This window comes from Labrus mixtus, chromosome 18, assembly GCF_963584025.1.
Source record: "Labrus mixtus chromosome 18, fLabMix1.1, whole genome shotgun sequence".
In the NCBI taxonomy this organism is placed as follows: Eukaryota; Metazoa; Chordata; class Actinopteri; order Labriformes; family Labridae; genus Labrus; species Labrus mixtus.
In genome coordinates, this window is record NC_083629.1 from 19,507,388 (window position 1) to 19,526,108 (window position 18,721).

Below are 18,721 nucleotides of genomic sequence, written 5' to 3' on the forward strand. Positions count from 1 at the left end.
GTGTCAAATCCCTCTTAAGTGTGTAGCTAAGAAAGAAAGCCAAAAAACTTTAGGTCTACTTTTTGTTGTGCAACATTTAGTGTAAGGTTGACAGATTATTGTAAATCTCTGCATAACTTTGATATTTTTTATTTAAAAGATAAGTCTAATAAATATTCACCTTTCTTTATACTGCTCTCCTCATCCCAAAATAGTTTGTATTATTTAAAGTTCTACAGATTGCAAGGATTGTCAGTGTGTACTAGAGGTGGGAAACAAAACTCGATCTATGTATTCTTCTCTTCTAAGATTTAAAATCGATTCATAACTTCCAAAAATCAGTCACTCCCTGCTAACTTTTAACTCAGTAGAATGACAAATAGAGCAACAATAAATTCAGCCAGTTGCACAGATGACTGGAGTAGATCCTGAAGTATGTACTAATTCAAAAATAGATTTTGAATCCATGGATCAATGAATCCAGAATAGTTTTGAATCAAAAATCGTTTCTGAATAGAGTCGTGACCCCAAGAATCGAAATTGAATCAAATCGTGAGACACCCAAAGATGCCCAGCCCTAGTGTATACCGTATAGTGTGTGTTTATGCTCTTGCACATACTGTCTTTTAGGTTCTATTGCATACAACGAAGACATGATTCAGGGGACAAATCCAGTGGTAGGAAGCCAAATTACTGTTGAGTTTATACTTTGCAACACCTGGGAAATAGCTGAGCGCCATGCTCTTACTGCCTTTGCATGAATACACATTATGTCAGGTTTAAGTATTCCCATTGACCAGAGGAATCATCAACCGCTGAGTGTTTAACAACCTGAAATGCAGCAGTGGATATGTGCTGTCCATATGTATAAAGACCTGCAGGACCAGATTATTCTGCTGCAGAGTTGTTCGTCATCCGTGGAGCTGGACCTTGAAGGGAAAAGTTAAAGAGATGGAGTAATGAAAGGAGAAGCGGAGGGAGACGGTTGAGATGGATTTAAAGGAGACAACTGTTACCTATGTAAGAGCTGATTTATCCAACATCTGAACAATCTGCAACTCATTCAAACAATTCTTTTATAGCTTTTATTTTCCCTTGGTGAGGGATAGAGACACATGAAGAAAACATAGTTCCAGATATAGAGAGAGGGGCTCAAGGCAAATCAGGCAGGAAGCACTCACTTATGTAATTGTCATTGTGAGCTTTGAAGGTCGTGTTAGCTAAAGAGACTAAAAGCCGTGATGATTGCTAATCTACCAGCAGGTCTCCTGTAATTCTGCCAATATGAACTTAATGTGAACTCTTATCACTCAGAAAAATCAAACAATTAAACCCATGGTTGCTCAGATAGGAAGAGCTTACGTGGATTCCCTGCCAAAGACACGGGGCACATGGGAAGCTGTGAGTCACTGCTATTATTATCTGGGATATAAAAGATATATGAGATACCCGGCAGTACCCCGGAGAGCGAGGGAGAGGAAGAAGCAGGGAGGGGGATTTTGCTTGAATATGTGTGTGTTAAATATGCATTGAATGTCGATCCTAAAGTGTCCCGTCTTTTCCCTTCCAGGTGTTTGTGTGTCCGCTGAGGTTTTAAAATGGAGTCCACTCACCTCCTGAGCGGCTCCAAGAAGAGAGTCAAGATCCACCCTCACACTGTAACGGCCAAATATGCCACGCAAACCCCCTACTCCCCCCAGCCTGGAGTGCACACACACTTCCCCCAGCCGGGGGACGAAGGCTACGACGATGCGCCATCCTTCGAGGACTTTGGCTCCTTCCTAGAGGAGACATCGGACAGGAAAAACCTGACGGAGACCAAGAAGTGGCCTTTGACTCTGTTTGGCTCCAAAGACAAGGACAAGGACTCAACCAACAGACCTCAGGCTGCTGGGGGACTAGAAATGAGCGAAGGGGGAGTAAGAGGAGCAAAGGGGTCTGGGAAGGGAGTTGGGGAACAGCTCGCAAGTTTCGGGGAGGCGTCGGTGTCTGCGTCTCGGCTGACGTGGGTTGGCTTGCTCGGCGCGGCATTGGCCCATGGGTGCTTGATCGTTTTGACCCGCCTTGCCTCTGAACGCTTCAGCCTGGGCCCCCTGTTCCTGCTCATGGTTCGGTCCATCGTGCAGCTCGGCTCCTTGGCCGTGCCCCTGCACAGGGGGGAGAATCCTTTCGGACCAGATGGCTATCGTATACGTCTGCTCTGTTACGGCTTGGCCTACTCTCTCTCCCTCTGTTGTGCCTACTCATCTCTGAGCTTCGTCTCTTCCGGGGACGGCACAACGACCTGGCGCCTGGCAACCACGGCGCTGTCGGCCGTCTTGGCCTTCCTGCTCCTGGAGGAGAGGCTGGGATTGGCCGATGGGATCACCATCGCCGCAGGACTTTGCGGTTTGGGGCTGGTGCTGCTTCCCACAGCAGACGAAAGCAATTCAGATTCACTGACTGATCCCGTCGTGTTCTGGAGGGGCGCTTTCGGGTGGTCGCTCTCCGCTCTTGCAGGGCTGTGGATGGCTCTGGCACTAGTTGGGTATCGCTCCCTGAAGGAGAGGGTAGGAGTGGGCACAGCTTTATTCACGGTCAGTTGGACCGGCTGCCTGCTCGCCCCAGCCTCCTTGATTCTTCTTCAGGAGGGCTGGTCCTGGCCAGTGAGCGCACCAGCTTGGGGCCTTGTCCTGGGCCTGGTCGCCTGCTCGGTAGCAGCCTTTCTGGGGATGATGCACGCCCTCACCCGGCTCCACCCGGCTCTGGTCTCGGCCTCCCAGAGCTTGGAAATACCCGTCGCCTTGCTGCTGCATCTGGCCGTGCTGCCATTGGCTCCCACTGCACCCGAGGTCGTCGGGAACGTGATGGTCATACTGAGCGTGGGCTGGCTGGTGGCGATGAAGCTGCTTCCCTCTCGTGGGGCAGGACGCCGCCCAAGGGAGGAGTATGAGGAGATTTTGGACTCGCCGATCAAATAGACTTCTCTTCTCTTTACACCTCCCCCTGTCCTCCTCTTCTTTCCTTCACTCCCTCCTTCATGAGATTGTTTCCAGTGTACATAAGAGACTGCTAAATGTTTATCGAAGCCTGATCTATTTTGTATTGTCCTCTTTGCTTTTGGGAAAGTGCCAATAATGTGTTGTGTGTTATGTGATATTGTAATGTGACATTAAAATCTCTGTGACGAATGCTTGTGGCCACTTGTAATCAGTATATCACCGAGATTGTTTGCATATATAAGCTTCAATTTATACAAGTGTATTGTCAGACACTTGGCTGAGGATTAGCCAAGGACTGGTTCCCTCTACTTTGCCGCAGGCTGCTAATGAGGGAAAGGTAAAAAATAGAAGTTGGAAGGCGAGAGAGAGAGAGAGATCGGAGAAGTGGAAGATAAACTGGAGCAGCAAGAGAAGATGACTGGATTGGCACACGGATAAGAAGCCAGAGAGAAAGAAGAGTGATGGAAGACGAGGTAACAGATGAAAGAGAAGGAAGCCAGGGAAGAAAGCAAGGCTAATGTGGGTTATTATTTCTGATGCGTCTGGCCAGCTGGCTGATGAAAACACTGTTCAGTGTGCCGGGGGACAAGTCATTAAATCTAATAACTACCTGTCAGACACGTAACCACCGCTGCTTTATTTTTCTGGGTATCTCGTTCTAGATTTTTCTCATCAGTCGCTTCAAGCTTTTATTTTTCTCCGTCTCTTTAAAAAAAAAGAAGAATGAGCAGCCAACATGACATGAAAAGCTTCCATTCACTAAAATGTACACACACAAACTGCACAGATGGAGACTTTTCATGAAAACAGGTGCTGAACACATTGAACAGACCAGTGTGTGAATGTGCTCATGTATTTGTTACTACATGACGATGCTTCTCTGCACGTTGTTAGTTGTGACATTTAAAATAGGCAGGGGAAGAAAACCCCTGGGTTTCTGCTGATAACTCATAACAGAGTATTATTAAATTGAGGTATTGCTATAATAAGTATAAGTAAGAAGATCTGAATGGTTCTTTCATCCCTATTTCACCTTTCCATCTTCCTTATATTTGCTTCTTTTTTTTTATCTCTTTCAGTTTTCATTTTCCTCTCTTGTAACCTTTTCTGCTTTCTCACCAGCTTTATTTCCTCTATCTCTAATAAAACTGAACCAAACGAGAGCATAAGGGTACAAGACCAGCGTGGAAAAAAATATGAGGAAAGTACCTCCAGTAAACACCGTCCTCTGTGTGGTTCATAACAATGAAGGCGAGTGTGCGGCTGCAGGACTGACGGGCGGCAGTGTAATAGCTCTGGCAGGGTTTCATTAATCATAAACACCCTGAGCATCGTAAGTCCTAGCCTCTTAGCAGCTAATGAGAGGGTGGGGCCTGCCCACAATTAAACACGGTCATAAACCTCTGACACACGTTCTTGCGGTTGTGGTAATTTGCGGACATCTCCGCAACTACACGAACATTAAAGTTTAAACTCTGGCACATGCAGGAAAAGGAGAGAGGACACACTGAGTCAGACATATGAAAGTGTAGGCATGTGCACAGACTTATGTGTTGGTGTGTGGGTTTGTTTAGCTGTGAAAATTAGCTGATTGCTGTGTGGGAGGAGGGCGGAAACCTTTCCACGAGGCCGATTCCTTTTTTTTATTATGATTTTATTATTTATAGTAAAACCAGTACATGTATGGTACATCTACATTAATTGTCACCAGACATAAACAAGCTGAAATATAAAAAAAATCCCTTAAAACCAACATAAAAAAAAGTGCAAAGTCATTGTCACTAGAGTGTCCTCTGTCGATCTTTTGGTTTTTTTCCCTCATGTGTCTCCTCTGTTCTTCCTCAACGTTCCCGCCTGCTCTATCACTCTGCTCAGCTGCAGGTGAACTCTCTGCAGCTCTGTTGCTATGGAAACCAGGGCCTTTTCCATTGCGACCATGTCGAATGGTGAAGTCACTTCCTGCTCCTTGAGGCCAGATGGGAACGGCTTCACCCCCAAGCCAAACGCTGCACCAAATCCTCCTGGTCTCTGTGTAGGTTGGTGTCCCACCCTGCTGTCTGCTGCTCCTGACGGAACCGCTCTGAGGCCGCTCACTTCCTCCAGACGTTTCAATCTGGTGTTGCCCTCACTGCTACTGTGTAGGAGCTGCTGCAAAGTAGCATTTAGCCTTCTCTCCCTCTCTGCTTCCTCCTCTTGCAACTCCGCCAAGCCTCTTTGCAGCCTGAGACTCGACTGCTCCACCTGTGCCCTGCATGCTGACTCAAGGCTGAATAGATACTCCTGGGATGTCCCTTTAACCAGCTTGTCCACCTGGTTCCTGACTGTGTGCATTCCTCCACAGCATTGTCCAAGAGACTCCAGGAGCATGTTCTGCCTCATGTGAGAGTTCTCCAGAGCAATGAAAAGCTTATCCCAGCGGGAGAAATCTGCAGCCTGGCATGGTGGGGTTGTAGCTTCTCCTGTTGACAAAAAACAGGAATGCATACATTACAGCACCACAGTCAGGTCGGAAGTTATTAACATTAATTAAAATAACAATGTTTTATTCAACTTTGTAACAATTTACGCTAAAGTGCAACGTCATTTTCTTTTCTTTTTTTCCCAGTTCCTGCAGTTACCTAAATAAACTATAGAATTGTGGACATCAGAGTAACAAAAAATGAAAGAGAAATGGAGAAATACATTGCCATTGTTGTAAGTACTAAGTAACAGATTATAACTGGAAAACTAAAATAAATCATGGAAGATATGTTTTTGAAACACAATATTCTGCAGAGCCAATTGAGTAATAAAGGGGCCCATTTTTAGCTATGCTATGTAACCAAAACTTTTGTACCAAGACCTTAGGGTCAGGTGACAAATTAAAAAAAAGCTGTTTGCAAATCTGTGCGCAAAACTTAATTTCATTCTGGGGGCACAGTTCCTTAATCTTTGCTGATTTGTAAACCGTGCACGCTCAGTTCCAAAAACTGTCCAAATTTGTGCGCACAGTTATAGTTATTGTATAAATCTTACAAAGCAGAACCCTGACCAGCTTTTATTTCCTTTCACACTTTACAAACACAAATATGCATTGTCTTTTGCTCTTCTACTACAGTATATGGAAACTCCTTTGTCCTCTTCGAACTTGATGTCTCCCTTTATACCTACACTTACGTACCAGTTAAATATTTAACCAGTACATAAGTCATACAACAAAGTTACCCTAAAATTCCAAGAACTTTATACTTACATGTTTAGTTCTGCAAAAAAACAAAACTATGTTTTACTGTTAAAGCAAAAATGCAATTGCAAGACCTAAAACTATTACTGCTCCCATTTATTGTCCCATAAAACATCCCAACCTCTGTAGTCCACTTGTCAACAACTCCTTTTTTCAAACATTTAAAAGTATGTTTTATGTTGTGTAGGACAAATGTGAAAATCTCTAAAACCTCGTTTCAATAATTTAACCAACAGACCCCCAAAAAACCCTCAGTCACTTGAGACTGAAGTGTAAAATTGCAGACTTATTTATGTTTAAGGTTACATTTCTGCAGCATTATTTTCAATGTCGTCAGACAGATGAGCGATTAACAGTTTTGTTTGGGCTAAGAAGCATAAAACACATCTTCTGCCTGTGGTTTATTAAGATGGCATCTGCATAAAAAAGTACATCAGATTGATTGTTGACTGGTATTGGTGTTGTTCTATATGTATTTCCAGAACAGAAGTGGTCCAAGAATAGACCCTTGGGGAATACCTTTTTAACCCCCCAGAACTAAACATTCCATTTGTATTGATGACATTTAATCAAACTGTATAAGATGGTTAAGATGCACTTTATTGGACTTAATAATCAGGCATTACAAACAAACAAAAAAGTTTCTCAATGAGCCATCTGTTCACAATAGGGAACAAAACAAAACTCACCCTCCTGCCGGTCCTGAGAAATCTCATTGTCGTAGTTGTCTGCGTAGTTTCCTTCGTATTCAACTTCATTCACACACAGGGATGCACACACAAAGCCCAGCACACACAGCACACGCCAGATCCTGAGCGTATGCATGCTGTAGCTCTGAATGTTTTCCCTTAAAAATATCAGATTTGCTTGTAACTCAGTTTCCCAGTTGCTCCTTTCTCTTTCTGTACTGTTTGCAAAGCCCTTCACACTGAGCCAACTGTTGAGGGTGCTGAGTTTATAACGATGGAAGAAGGAGGGAAGTCAAGGAGGGTGGGATGGAGGTGGGGGTGCTGTGTGAGTAATGCTTCGGTGGAGGTAATGTGTCAAAAGTCAAACTGAGTCGGAAATTGGGGCATTAAGGGGAAAGAGAGTTATAGGGGTACAGGGGAAAGCTGAGGTGACAAGAAATGGATGGAGGGTGAAGAAAATAACTGGAGAGGAGTAAAACCTACACAAAAGTATGTGTGTTACTCAAAATAACTTTGAACAAAGCCATGTCATACTGGAGAAATAAAAGCCTTACAATGCCCATTCTATTTAAATGACTGTTTGCAAAAAGTAGCTAAATTTAGATACATATGTATTTGAGTTTAAGTTTAAAAATCATTCCACATTTGTGTTACTGTCACAGTAGGATTTTGCTCATAGCATTATCTGTAATTGTCTCTCTTGGCTGCTTTTCAGCAGATAATCTATGAAAACAATATTTGATCATTTTGCAGTCTGCATGAGCCCAAAAGTGTTTAAAATATAAACCAGAAAAAAGGCACATTAAAGCGTCACATACAAGTTGATATGATCCTGATGTTTGAGCTTTAAAATCAGTTAAAGGTCAGCTTTATTCACTGGAGGGCAGCAAATGAAATTCACATAGCCTCCATACATGGGGTGCACACGCTTACCACCGGGATATCAGCGCCCCCCATAAATACAGATTTGCACAATATTCATAGTACAAACTGATTTTGAATTTGCCTTCTGGCAGTGATTGTCCTTTGGAGCCCATGGTTAGCATGTCAATTGAACATTCTTAGGGAAAGAAAATAAGGAGTTATTGGACCCTTGGCGAGACCAAGTGACCTGATTCTTTAGGAAGAGTGTTCTGGTCAACAGGTGTTGGGGTTAAGCAGCAGAAGTAGGACATGTCAATGTCAAAGGAAAAGCCTTGACTTTTCTACTCTCTGTCGATCTCCAGCTTGAACCCCTCTCTGCAGATGTCAGCATGTCTGCTATCAAGGATGCTCTTCTCTGTTTGGCAAGCTATAATTATAGCACAGGGACTAATCGCTGTGGTAGCTGGCAGTTTTATATCAGGAAAAGAGAGAACCTGCAGAGGAAGATACAACCCAGGGGGAGGTGGAGACAGGAATGGACAGTTGGTGAGGAAAGATACAGTGGTACAGTTTTTCCTTTCCTCTAAGCAGAAAAAAATGACACAGTTTGGGAATAAGTGCAACATTTCTTTGGTCCATTTCCAAAATATATGAATTCGTAATTTTGTGCAGTAAAGCAATAAATGTATTAATCCCAACTACCAGGTGGGATATAAAATGTGGTGCTCTCATCCTGTCCTTATTAGTGTCCATACCATTTCCGCCTCTCCATAGATCATTTTTCTATTTATGTCATCATCTAAAAGGACCTACATTTATCAGCAAGCACCAGACGCTGTTCACCACCCCCACCTGCACACCACACCTACAGTTAATCTGTCACACAAAACACTCCCAGCTGGCAGTGAGGGGGCAGGAGTGACGAGAGATGACAGATTGGCAAAATAAATATCTGAGAAAGACAGAAAGCAAGAATGAAAGTTGGATTTAAGGAGAGTAGACAAGAGATCCTGTTGTCTAGTTTTTTTTTTGTTTTTTTTTACCATACCAGGGATAGGAGGGACAATGGGACAATGGGTGTTGTCAGCAGAATTTAAAAACAGACGGTTTAAAAACAGCAACAGGACTTTCCATATGAAGAAACCACGCAATAACACTAACACAGCAAAATCAGCCAACACAGGCCGGTTTTATGAGAACTGGGTGTATCCCTTTTTTATCCCCAAGATGGAAGTAAGGAAAGGGTGGATACTATGGATATATTATTGAATTATAGTACACTGTAAATAAAAAAAACCATTATAAGTACATATCAGCTGTATTTGAATGTCTAACGGTTTCAAAATTAGTTAAATAATTCAACATAATAGATATCTGAGCCAAGAAAAGCATACCACTTTGGAACATCGTTTTCTTAAGCAAATCTTGCTTCATACAGGGTTGTCTGATTGGGGGACAGCCAGGTAAGTTTAGTAATTGCACTTTCTCTCGGGTAGCCCTTGATGTGTCCAAGTCAATCATCATTGTTACAACTGGTTTAACTGTATTTAAAGAAGTACCTCAGGGCATGTGGTAGGCCCACTTTTCTTTTCTTTGCTTGGGGTAACACGTCAGAAATTCAAAATTAGAGAAACTGGCTTTCATCAACTTCAAAGCGCATTAAGATTTGTCCTTAAATCAATTTTCAACGTTTGATTCAAGCACATTTGAAATGGCCATCATAAGTATATCTCCAGGCCAGGATTCCCTTACAAAAGAGGTATCAAACCTTGTTGCAATTTACCATGAATAAATATTAAATTGAGCAATTAACAGTATCTATCCAAAGACATGTTGTCTATACATTTCAGGTATAAGAAAAGAAGCCAACTGTAATTAGAAGCACTTCCCTTTATCTGCTCTCATAATTCCCCCATGTCTGCCAGACCTGCAAAACATTATTTCAGCTTCTGCTTCCTTCCTGTATCACACAACCAGAACATCACATGAAGACCAGAGAGAACTACTATCTCTGTTGATGGACAGGATACAATGCCGGAAATTATAAAAAATAAGCATGAGACATTGCAGGGACTTGCTGTATCAGTGCAGCGGACAGGCACTCATGAGCAGCGAGGGACAGATTGAGGAGAGTCTATTCTTGTTTGACTGAGTCATAGGAAATCTACAGGAATGAAAACACTATTTAATCTTTCTTTGAGCACTGGCTGTGCATCCTGTGAGGCCCCTCTGAAATGTAGAGCTGAAATAGTGGTGTGATAGAAGTCTTTATGGTGTTATTGGCGTTAAGGGCCTCCTGACTGAACTAAGATCAATATCACATAACCAGCGCTTGATCAATCTAATCTGTTTGTAGAGCGCCAGGCTGGAAAGAGGTGGGTGCAAAATACAGGAGAACACACACACACACACACACACCCACACACACTAAACAACTGTAGTCAGTGTTTTTGTAGTAGTAACTGAGTGTGTGTGTGTGTGTGTATATGGTGAGCTATATGGTGTGATATATGGTAATGTCACACACTACCAGACCTCATTATCCTGCAAATAGAAGTAATACAGTGACGCAAGCCAAGCTTAACCACTAGCTTCAGTGTGTCAGGGCTGCTTTAATTTATACTAGACTTGGCCTGGGAAGACCGATCAAGACCTTAATGTCAAAGACTGTACATGTTAATGTAGTTTACATGTTAAACTGGGCCATTAGGTTTGGCTGGTAATAAAAAAGGATGCACAGCGAGCAGCCAATTTTAACGAGGAAATCAAATAAACAACTCTACAGGAAGTACAAAGTGAGAACGTACACTTAATTCAAAGTGACATGACATCAATGTTTGCATATTTATTTCCACATCTTCACATGAATAATAAAAAAAAAAGTCCAACCTCTGGCACCCACTCAGTGTACAATATTTGACTCAGTTATAACTGCTTTACAGTATAAACCTGGCAGCAGCTACAATTATGAAGTGTTTCTATCCATATACACACACACACACACACACATCTCTATGTGTGTAGCATAGAGCTGGTGGATGATTACATCAGTAGGGTTAGTGCTATATTAATGCTTGTTTCCATCAAGGGTCCCCAGAGTGGACCCACAGCACAGTAGAGCAGCGCTGCCCTAACACAGAAAATGAACAACATCTGGACGTGGAAACTTCTATCCATTTCACCTAACGGGGGCTTTAAGGGGGTAAAAGGGTAAAAGTGAGTTTGCGATTCGACTGTGTATAGGAAGAAACACCCAGAGCACGTATGAGGAAACTTTCTTTTTTTTTTTTTACCATGCTAAAGAAAAGAGATTCTGTTCAGGTTGGTGTTTTTGTCACCTCACAGGGCTCCCAAACACACGTAAGTGACACGTTTCATATGGAAAATGACCTCAACTTCAAGCAGGGGCAGAGTCACACACACACACACACACACACACTTCTTTTTCAAGGTGTGGACGAGCTGTAAACACAGGTAAGAGACAGTGACGCAAAGACATACACAGACGTGACTTTATATTCTCATAACAACAAACATACAGTACACTTGGCACATAGCTTCATTAGCTTGATTTAGCTAATTGAAAAAAATAAAAAAATGAAGAAGTCAGCCAGGCCTCATCTTCTTGTCAGAGGCTATGATATATTACAGTGTCACATTACATCCAGAGCAACAAGTAGGGACTAATACTGATAATAGTCAACATGACCACAAACTATTACTAACAGCTTAGGCTAAGATTCTTGTGGCACTATAGTCAATTTAGCACTTTCAAAACCACTTCACATACGGTATATATCCCTATGGCATTAAATTAAACTCTATTTCTGTATCACTTTATCCGTTCTCTTCTATTACAGTCTCTATTCTCAGATGTAAATGGCCAGATTTGACTTGTCTAAATCATCCAAAGCTCTGTTCCAGCCTTTACTAAACCACAGCCTGGCTGGATAATTACGTCTCTTGCACATCTTCTCCACTGGTGGGTAGCTGGCTTGCGGTTTCATTGGTTGTTTCAGGCTCTGCAGCAACGCCACTGGCTGCTAAGGTTTGGATAGCGTTGTCATGGGTTGTAATGGTTCCTAATGCGTTTGTTGTCCGAGACTCGTTTGAGACATCACAGATCTCTGAAGGTGTGGAAACATCAGTTTGGCGGACACCACCAGCACAATTTGTTGTTTCAAGCGTTGCTCCATTGGTCTTGTGAGTGGGGAGTTCTGGGATCTGATCTGCTGGTAGACTTTGTGGATTTGTTGTACAGACATGGTCAGATGCTTGGTTGGCAGCTGCACACTGGCTTGTCGCCTGGTCATTAGCAGAGAAGATTTTGTTGTTGTTATTGTTCTTGTTTGCGTGACCAGGTGGCTTGGTGGTCACAGAGGAGTCGGCCGTTCTTTCTTCCCTTCTTGGCTGTGAATTAACTGTCCATGAGTCCTGGTCAAAGTCTGGAATTTGGTGTAAGTCTACGGGAATCGGAGTGATGTGATTCGACCCGATGGGCTCATTAGCTACATGGTTGCTTGTCGATGGATGACTGCCTGCATTACTAATTTCTGACTGCCAGTTATTGGAGCAGAGGACTACTGGAATGCTGCAAAGAGAAGAAAAAAAAACCCTCATAACCAAGTCGTTTATATGAAAAATGAATTTACTTTGAAAACTATGCTCAGTAGTGTTGTGTTTTATGTGGGACCAGATGTCCTGGCAGCTACAGATATATCATTGTGGTAAAATGTTGTGTCTTTTGCCAGTGGGGAAACAGAAATTCATTTAAAACAGACTTTGTCCCATTTTGAAGTGCATACATTTTGGAGTGGTATTTGGCTTCTAAATATATTTTTTTCTTTGAAAGAGATTTAGGTAAATTTAAAAAAGTCTGTCCACTCCATAAAAGCTCTTCAACACTTAATTGTGTCATTAGAGTGTGAAAAACACAATACCTGCAATATGCTAACAACAACCTGATTTCAGTTTTTTATTTCAATGAAATAATTTCGTTGCATAACCTATGAGGACACATTTGATTAAATTGTTTTTTATAAAAGTGGTTTTCACAATTTTGTCAACAGAATGTTGTGTGATTTTTTTTTTTTGTGTAATGTTGTGTGAGAAAACTTTGAGTTAACTTCATTCTCAATTCATCATTAAGGCATGCAGTACACACATTTAAAGGGGGACTTGGATGCCTTTTGTTTATCTTTTTTTTTTTTTTAACAAATATAGATTTAATAAAAAAACCAACTGACCTGGCAAGTTGTTTGTGAAGCTCCTGAGCATGCTGGTTACACTGGTCAAAATAAGAGGCCTGAACCTCCACAAAGTCAGTCAGGCTCCGCATATGATTGGTCTGGAAACAAAAACATTTGTCACAAGAAAGTTGGAACAACAAAATGAGATTTAAATTCAAACAAAGTACAAACAAATTAAAAGAAAATCTCATTTGTATTTTTTATTTGTGTGTGTTTTTTGTCTACACATACGTGAGTGTTGTCGAGTCCTTCCACAACTCGTCTCGTCATTTCTGACTGTCGATCAAACAGACTCTGACAGATCCTCAGCTCCATCTCTGCCTTCACAGACACACACACACACAAAAATCATTTCTCATATTCTTTTTTAATTATGCTTAGCTTTTCTCGGAAAATGTCTCATTAGCAAAAAAACTAAATCCAGCTTAAGTCTTAATAAGCTTAACAGTGGAAAGAAAAAATATATTGCAACTAGCAGGACCATACACAATCCTATAACTGCTGGCTGTGTTAAAATAATGTCCTTCTTTTACAGCATGATGATGCAGAGTTTTAACAGCTCTGTATGCATGCAAAGATAAACTCACCTGAGCGATTTCCTGAGCCCACATCTGATTGGATAAGAGAGACAAAGAAGGACATGTGACTTACTCTATGACCAAACAGCTACTTTGTCTGTCAATGTTCATGTCCCCTCAGAGTCACTGACCTTGAGCCATTTAACACGCAGGAAGCTGAACATGTAGGAGACATGAGCCAAGTAGTCATCATCCAGTGGGTTTGCGTTCAGGTTCTGACAGAGAGAGGAGGGAGCAGGAGGTTGGTACCCTGTAGGTACTGTTTGATAGTAAAAAGGGATGTTGCTTTGTTTGATACAGGTATGATGAATGTATTAAGGAAAGTCGTATGTGTTTTAAAGTTATAATGTTTCTGAATCAGTGTTTCTTACTCTGGCCTCTCGATCAGCTTCATGGGCTTTCCTCAGTCTGGTGTTCGCTATGTCCAAGTCCAAACGTTTATTTACCAACATCCTGCGCTCCGCCTATGAACAATCACGCATTGCTTAGAAATCATGTTAAGAAAACACACTAGCCGTTTTCACATATGCACTCCTGAAAATGTCTAGAGAATTTCAGGCCGAATGCCCCGGAAATCTTTCCTGAGTTGGTTGTCCACATGTCTCTACCAGTGGGAGACTATTCCTGTTGGACAGTCCTTGAGGTCTCAGGAGGCAAAACATGACGTAAAAAGGAGTGGCAGAAGTTACAGAGCCCGCTATACGACGCTATAATGAGAATGTTTGCCTTTATATCAATGCTCCTTATAGTTCAACACAGTCACAATATCAACAAAAGAGTGAACAGATATCATAATGAAATACTTAAATTACATGCATAGAGATGTAGTTGTGCACACACATCCGGGCATGTCAGAGGATAGAAATGTCACCACCCCCCTACCCGTCGCTTGCTTTGAAATTTTCAGAATATTTCCTGCTGCGTTCTCACATCAGCCCCCCCCGACTTCAAAAGGAAAATTGACTAGGGGGCTGGCAGGACAAGTGTTAAAGTGAAAGACTCAGCTGTTTATGTTCACACAACTCAGAAGTTTAGGGCAAACGGGAAAGCACCAATTGAGTGATAACAACAGTAGGATGGAAGAGAGTGGAAAAGAAGATACTGGAAATTCAATATCCAAAAAAACACCCAATTACATGAAACAGTCATAATGATTTACATGTGTGTATTTGTGTGTATTTGTGTGGTACCTGTATGGATTTGTATTCCCCTTCAGAGAAACTCCTCAGAGGGGTAAGAAAGTGGATGTTGGCGCTTTGGACTAATTGTCGCTCCGCCTCGCCAAGTTGCTTCTGAGTCTCACCACACCTGAGCAGAGCTGTTCCTGAACACAAAAATGATGCGGCTGTCTAAAAAGTATACAGGCTTACTTACAATATATAGATCAACCGGATCCTCATTAATATATTCTCACCATAGGGAGTGTTGGACCCTAGCTCCAGCCCAGCCTGGATCATTTGGTCTCCTAGTACCTCATGTGCACGAGGCCGTGGCGGGACGCTCCAATCCAGATGCTCGTACAGCCGGTCCTCTAAGCGTGCTCCTGTTCATCAGGGATCACACAGCTCATCTCATTTTACAATCTACTACCAATTTATTATGACATTTTGTATTTGTTGAGGTGATACTTGTACAAAAAACACAATAACTTTCTGAGCTGAACACACAGACAAGCAGCTCACACAGCGCTCTTATATGGCTCTCAATATGGACGTAAAAAAAGACATAAGGACACTGCAGATTAAAAGGACATAACTTAATAGTTAAAGCATGTCACTAAGATGTTGCTGAACAGTATAATTACATTCTTATATTGCAACTAGCTGTGTATCCTTCCAAGACAAACACTGAAAACTAAAGTTTCAGAAGATAATGTGAACCCAAACATTAGGCAGCAGCTTGCACACAGCTGCTATTTGATAGGAGCCCTTGAGGTTAACCTAAAGTAAGCAATAATTATTCTTCAGAGAGACTAATAGCCCTTGCTCGTATATAAACAAGACAAGATCTGCAAATATACCCCCCTCGGCGTTGAATAAATGTATGAGGTTATTATTTCTGGCAGCAAAATGCTCCCTTTATTTTATAGGTACGGAGACCACTCATTATTCCATTAGCTGAGGTAATTGAATATAAACAGCCGAAGAAATAACCGTCTCTTTTCATCTGAACACGGCATTACAGTTAATACAAACAGAGCTGAGTAGGTCCCGGAGGAAAAGATGCACAGTCACTGACTGAGCAGTTTAAACAGACCATAATGGTCACGGCCCACCTGTTAGTGATGATGCATAATGCATGTCTGAAAAGTGTTTTGGTTTGGAGCAGGCTAGAGGATGGTGATGTTTTGTTTATCAGGAGAAATGTTTGGAATAACATACAAGCCTATATTTTGTTGTTTTATTTACAGTCTGCAGGGACTTGGGTAGGGAACCAGAGGGTCGCCGGTTAAAGTCCTGGTGCGGACAAAAGTATGGAAATGTTGTCTTGGTAGCTAGAGAGTTGCCAGTTCACTTCCTGAGCACTGATGCCCTTGAGCAAAGCACTGAATTCAAGACATCTTTTCAGCACCTGCACACACTACGTAGGCTATACTTGAATAAATAAACAACGTCCAGTCTCTCACCGGGGTTGGGCTGAAGTAAAACCTCAGTTTGGGATATTATCTGGTCGGTCCAGGTCTTTGTGGCGTCTGCCCTGGCCAGAAGCTCCTCCAGCCCGGAATCCAACTGAGTCTTGTCTGCCTGGCCAAGACTCTCCCCCGTGTACTGAAGCGAAACAACAAAGCAACATAAACTCAAGTTCAAGTTATCTTTATTAGTCAAATGCACAACATAACAGGCAAAGCAGTCATAGCTGGCAATGACATTTTTGTGTTCCAAGCTCTCCTTAACAATGCAAAAATAAAAAATAAAAATAAAAAATTGTATAGAAGACAGAGCAACAACGTACAGTGCAATTAGGAGCCAAAAGTTTAAATAAATAAATAAATAAATAATAATAATAAATAAAATACTATGAAGTCATTAAAGTGAAATATTTGTATTTAGGCTAACTAACCATTCCGCTCTATCTACAACCTTCAGTTTCTATTATTTAATTCATGTAGATTACATGACAGTTAGGTGAAATTAACGTTTTTAGGACTATTCTAGTTGGTAACAAAACCGCAACAACAAGCAGTATATGTCACAGTTAATGTTAAATGATCTAATGTAGATTAATGCTCTATTTTTTTTTTGTGATTAACAATTTTTATTGTTTTTCCTTTTTTTTTCAAAACATGACATGACAAAATAGGCATACAATGCCCACCAAACATACACTTAAAACAAACAGACAAGAAAACAAAACAAAGTGTCATCACCCTGCACCCATCTGTCCTTGGTTGGTAATGTACAATAACGGTCCTTGATCTTTAGTGGACATAGCCTTAATTACTGCAGTCATAACATCATTACCAGCGACAATAATAATAAGCCAACCACATTACTTATAAAACAGGTTTAGTCAGCATTAGTAAAAAAAATACAAAGATAAATAAAATAATATATATCTTTATATTATATATAAGTAACAAGTACAATAAAAAAGGAGAGAATAAACAAATAGATGAATAAAACTTAAATTAAATACTTGTTCCCATATACATAACAGATGTAGCCATCGCATGAACAGCTTAAGATATACATTAGCAAATATGCATAACCATAAAAAAGTAGAATCTGCAGGCAAACCTTTCAGAGAGAAGAAAATAAAAATAAAATAAAATAAACTGTACTGGTACGAGTGCTGTATATATATATATATATTTTTTTTTAATTCTGTGGGTTATTTTACCTGAACAGCTCGGTTGATGAACTGTCCAGCATCTACAGCCAGGCGAGTCAAATCCATGGCAACGTCCTCAAGGTCGCGCGCTGTCCTCGGTGGTCCAGAACAGGACGTCAACGGTCCAGGACAGCACGTCAACGGTCCAGGACAGGACGTCAACGGTCCAGGACAGGACGTTAGCGCTATAAAAAGCCCAGAGACCAGCAACGATTCCTAGCAACCGTAGCCATGACTGCCACCACTAACCACCACTCTGACTGTCGGTAAACACCGAGCAGCGGAGCACAGTCGTTACTGTGACGACGCAAGTGCGAGCACAAGCACCTGTCTTCATCAAAGTGACCCCCGGTTTGAAGCCTCGGTTTTGGGCGTGACTGTCACCACAACAACAACGGGTCTGGTCCTCGACAGTCGGACCACGAATGTCCCCTAGCTCTTTTATTTTTGCACCATTATGTGATCTTTTTAGGTCTTAACATTTGCTGCCCTAAGCTCTAGCTCGACCAGGACACACATTTATGTTCAATACAAGCAATAAAAATAAAATGTTTAAAATGTTATGTTTTTAGACTGGATGGATGGAAATGATGAGCTGACAAAACACATATAACAGTGATAGTGTCCCGCACTTCCGGTTCGGCTTTACGAAGTGAAAGTGTAATCTCTTCCAAATACGTCTACGCCACTAAATCATTTAACTGTAAAATGCCACTAACGAATTATTTTCTTTGAAAGCTACTATTCATCAAATGTATCTGTAGCTTCGTTGTCAGCCAAAATCCGACGGTCTGACAGTAGAAGACAAATTGTTACATCCACGTGGAAATCCATCAGTTCTGCAGATAATCCTTACATTCTGTCAAAAAATACACGAGTCCACCATTGTAGTCTTCCAACGCATCCTGTGGTGTGCAGGATTGGAAAGCTCCGTCTGATTGAATGAGCTACCTGTCGTTTAAGGATCATCCGAAAGAAAGCTGCAGCAGCAGCCACGCATTAACGACCAGGAGAAAAGTAATGACGAAAAACACAGTGACCTTCTGAGAGTCTGAACTCATGACTGCATTGCAAATAAAAAAAATCTCGCTCACGTTAAGAATTTCTGCGTCACTTATTTAAAACTACTATCGCTGCTTCAGTCTCCATTCGGCGTTCAGGCACAACACTTTGCTGTTACTGGTGCACTGTGAGCAAAAGGTGAGCTGATTGGACCACTGGGTGTGTGTGTGCAAGAGGAGGGAGAACACAGAGGGGATTAAAACAATCTTGCTGCTAAAGAGAGGCTAAGGAGGGTTAAGAGATTAGAAGACCCACTGATTCTGCC

The 18,721-nt window shown here is 41.7% G+C and overlaps 3 protein-coding genes across 3 annotated transcripts; 1 reads left to right on the forward strand and 2 right to left on the reverse strand.

The window, feature by feature from the left end:
- The first annotated feature begins 1,526 nt into the window (after nt 1-1,526).
- Nucleotides 1,527-3,149, forward strand: slc35g2a (solute carrier family 35 member G2a). The gene has a single exon (XM_061063284.1). The coding sequence runs from the start codon at nt 1,578-1,580 to the stop codon at nt 2,937-2,939; it is 1,362 nt and encodes a 453-aa protein (XP_060919267.1). The 5' UTR covers nt 1,527-1,577; the 3' UTR covers nt 2,940-3,149.
- A 1,369-nt stretch (nt 3,150-4,518) lies between these two features.
- Nucleotides 4,519-7,573, reverse strand: LOC132992761 (pentraxin-related protein PTX3-like). Its single transcript, XM_061062250.1, has 2 exons — nt 6,873-7,573; nt 4,519-5,419 (listed from the first exon to the last, which is right to left on the reverse strand). The coding sequence occupies exons 1-2, from the start codon at nt 7,006-7,008 to the stop codon at nt 4,779-4,781; spliced, it is 777 nt and encodes a 258-aa protein (XP_060918233.1). The 5' UTR covers nt 7,009-7,573; the 3' UTR covers nt 4,519-4,778.
- A 2,976-nt stretch (nt 7,574-10,549) lies between these two features.
- On the reverse strand, nt 10,550-18,627 carry LOC132992762 (endophilin-B1-like). The gene is made up of 10 exons (XM_061062251.1): nt 17,404-18,627; nt 16,190-16,331; nt 14,978-15,106; nt 14,754-14,887; nt 13,935-14,027; nt 13,695-13,778; nt 13,573-13,596; nt 13,217-13,306; nt 12,983-13,083; nt 10,550-12,327 (listed from the first exon to the last, which is right to left on the reverse strand). The coding sequence occupies exons 1-10, from the start codon at nt 17,458-17,460 to the stop codon at nt 11,691-11,693; spliced, it is 1,491 nt and encodes a 496-aa protein (XP_060918234.1). The 5' UTR covers nt 17,461-18,627; the 3' UTR covers nt 10,550-11,690.
- Nucleotides 18,628-18,721: the final 94 nt, after the last annotated feature.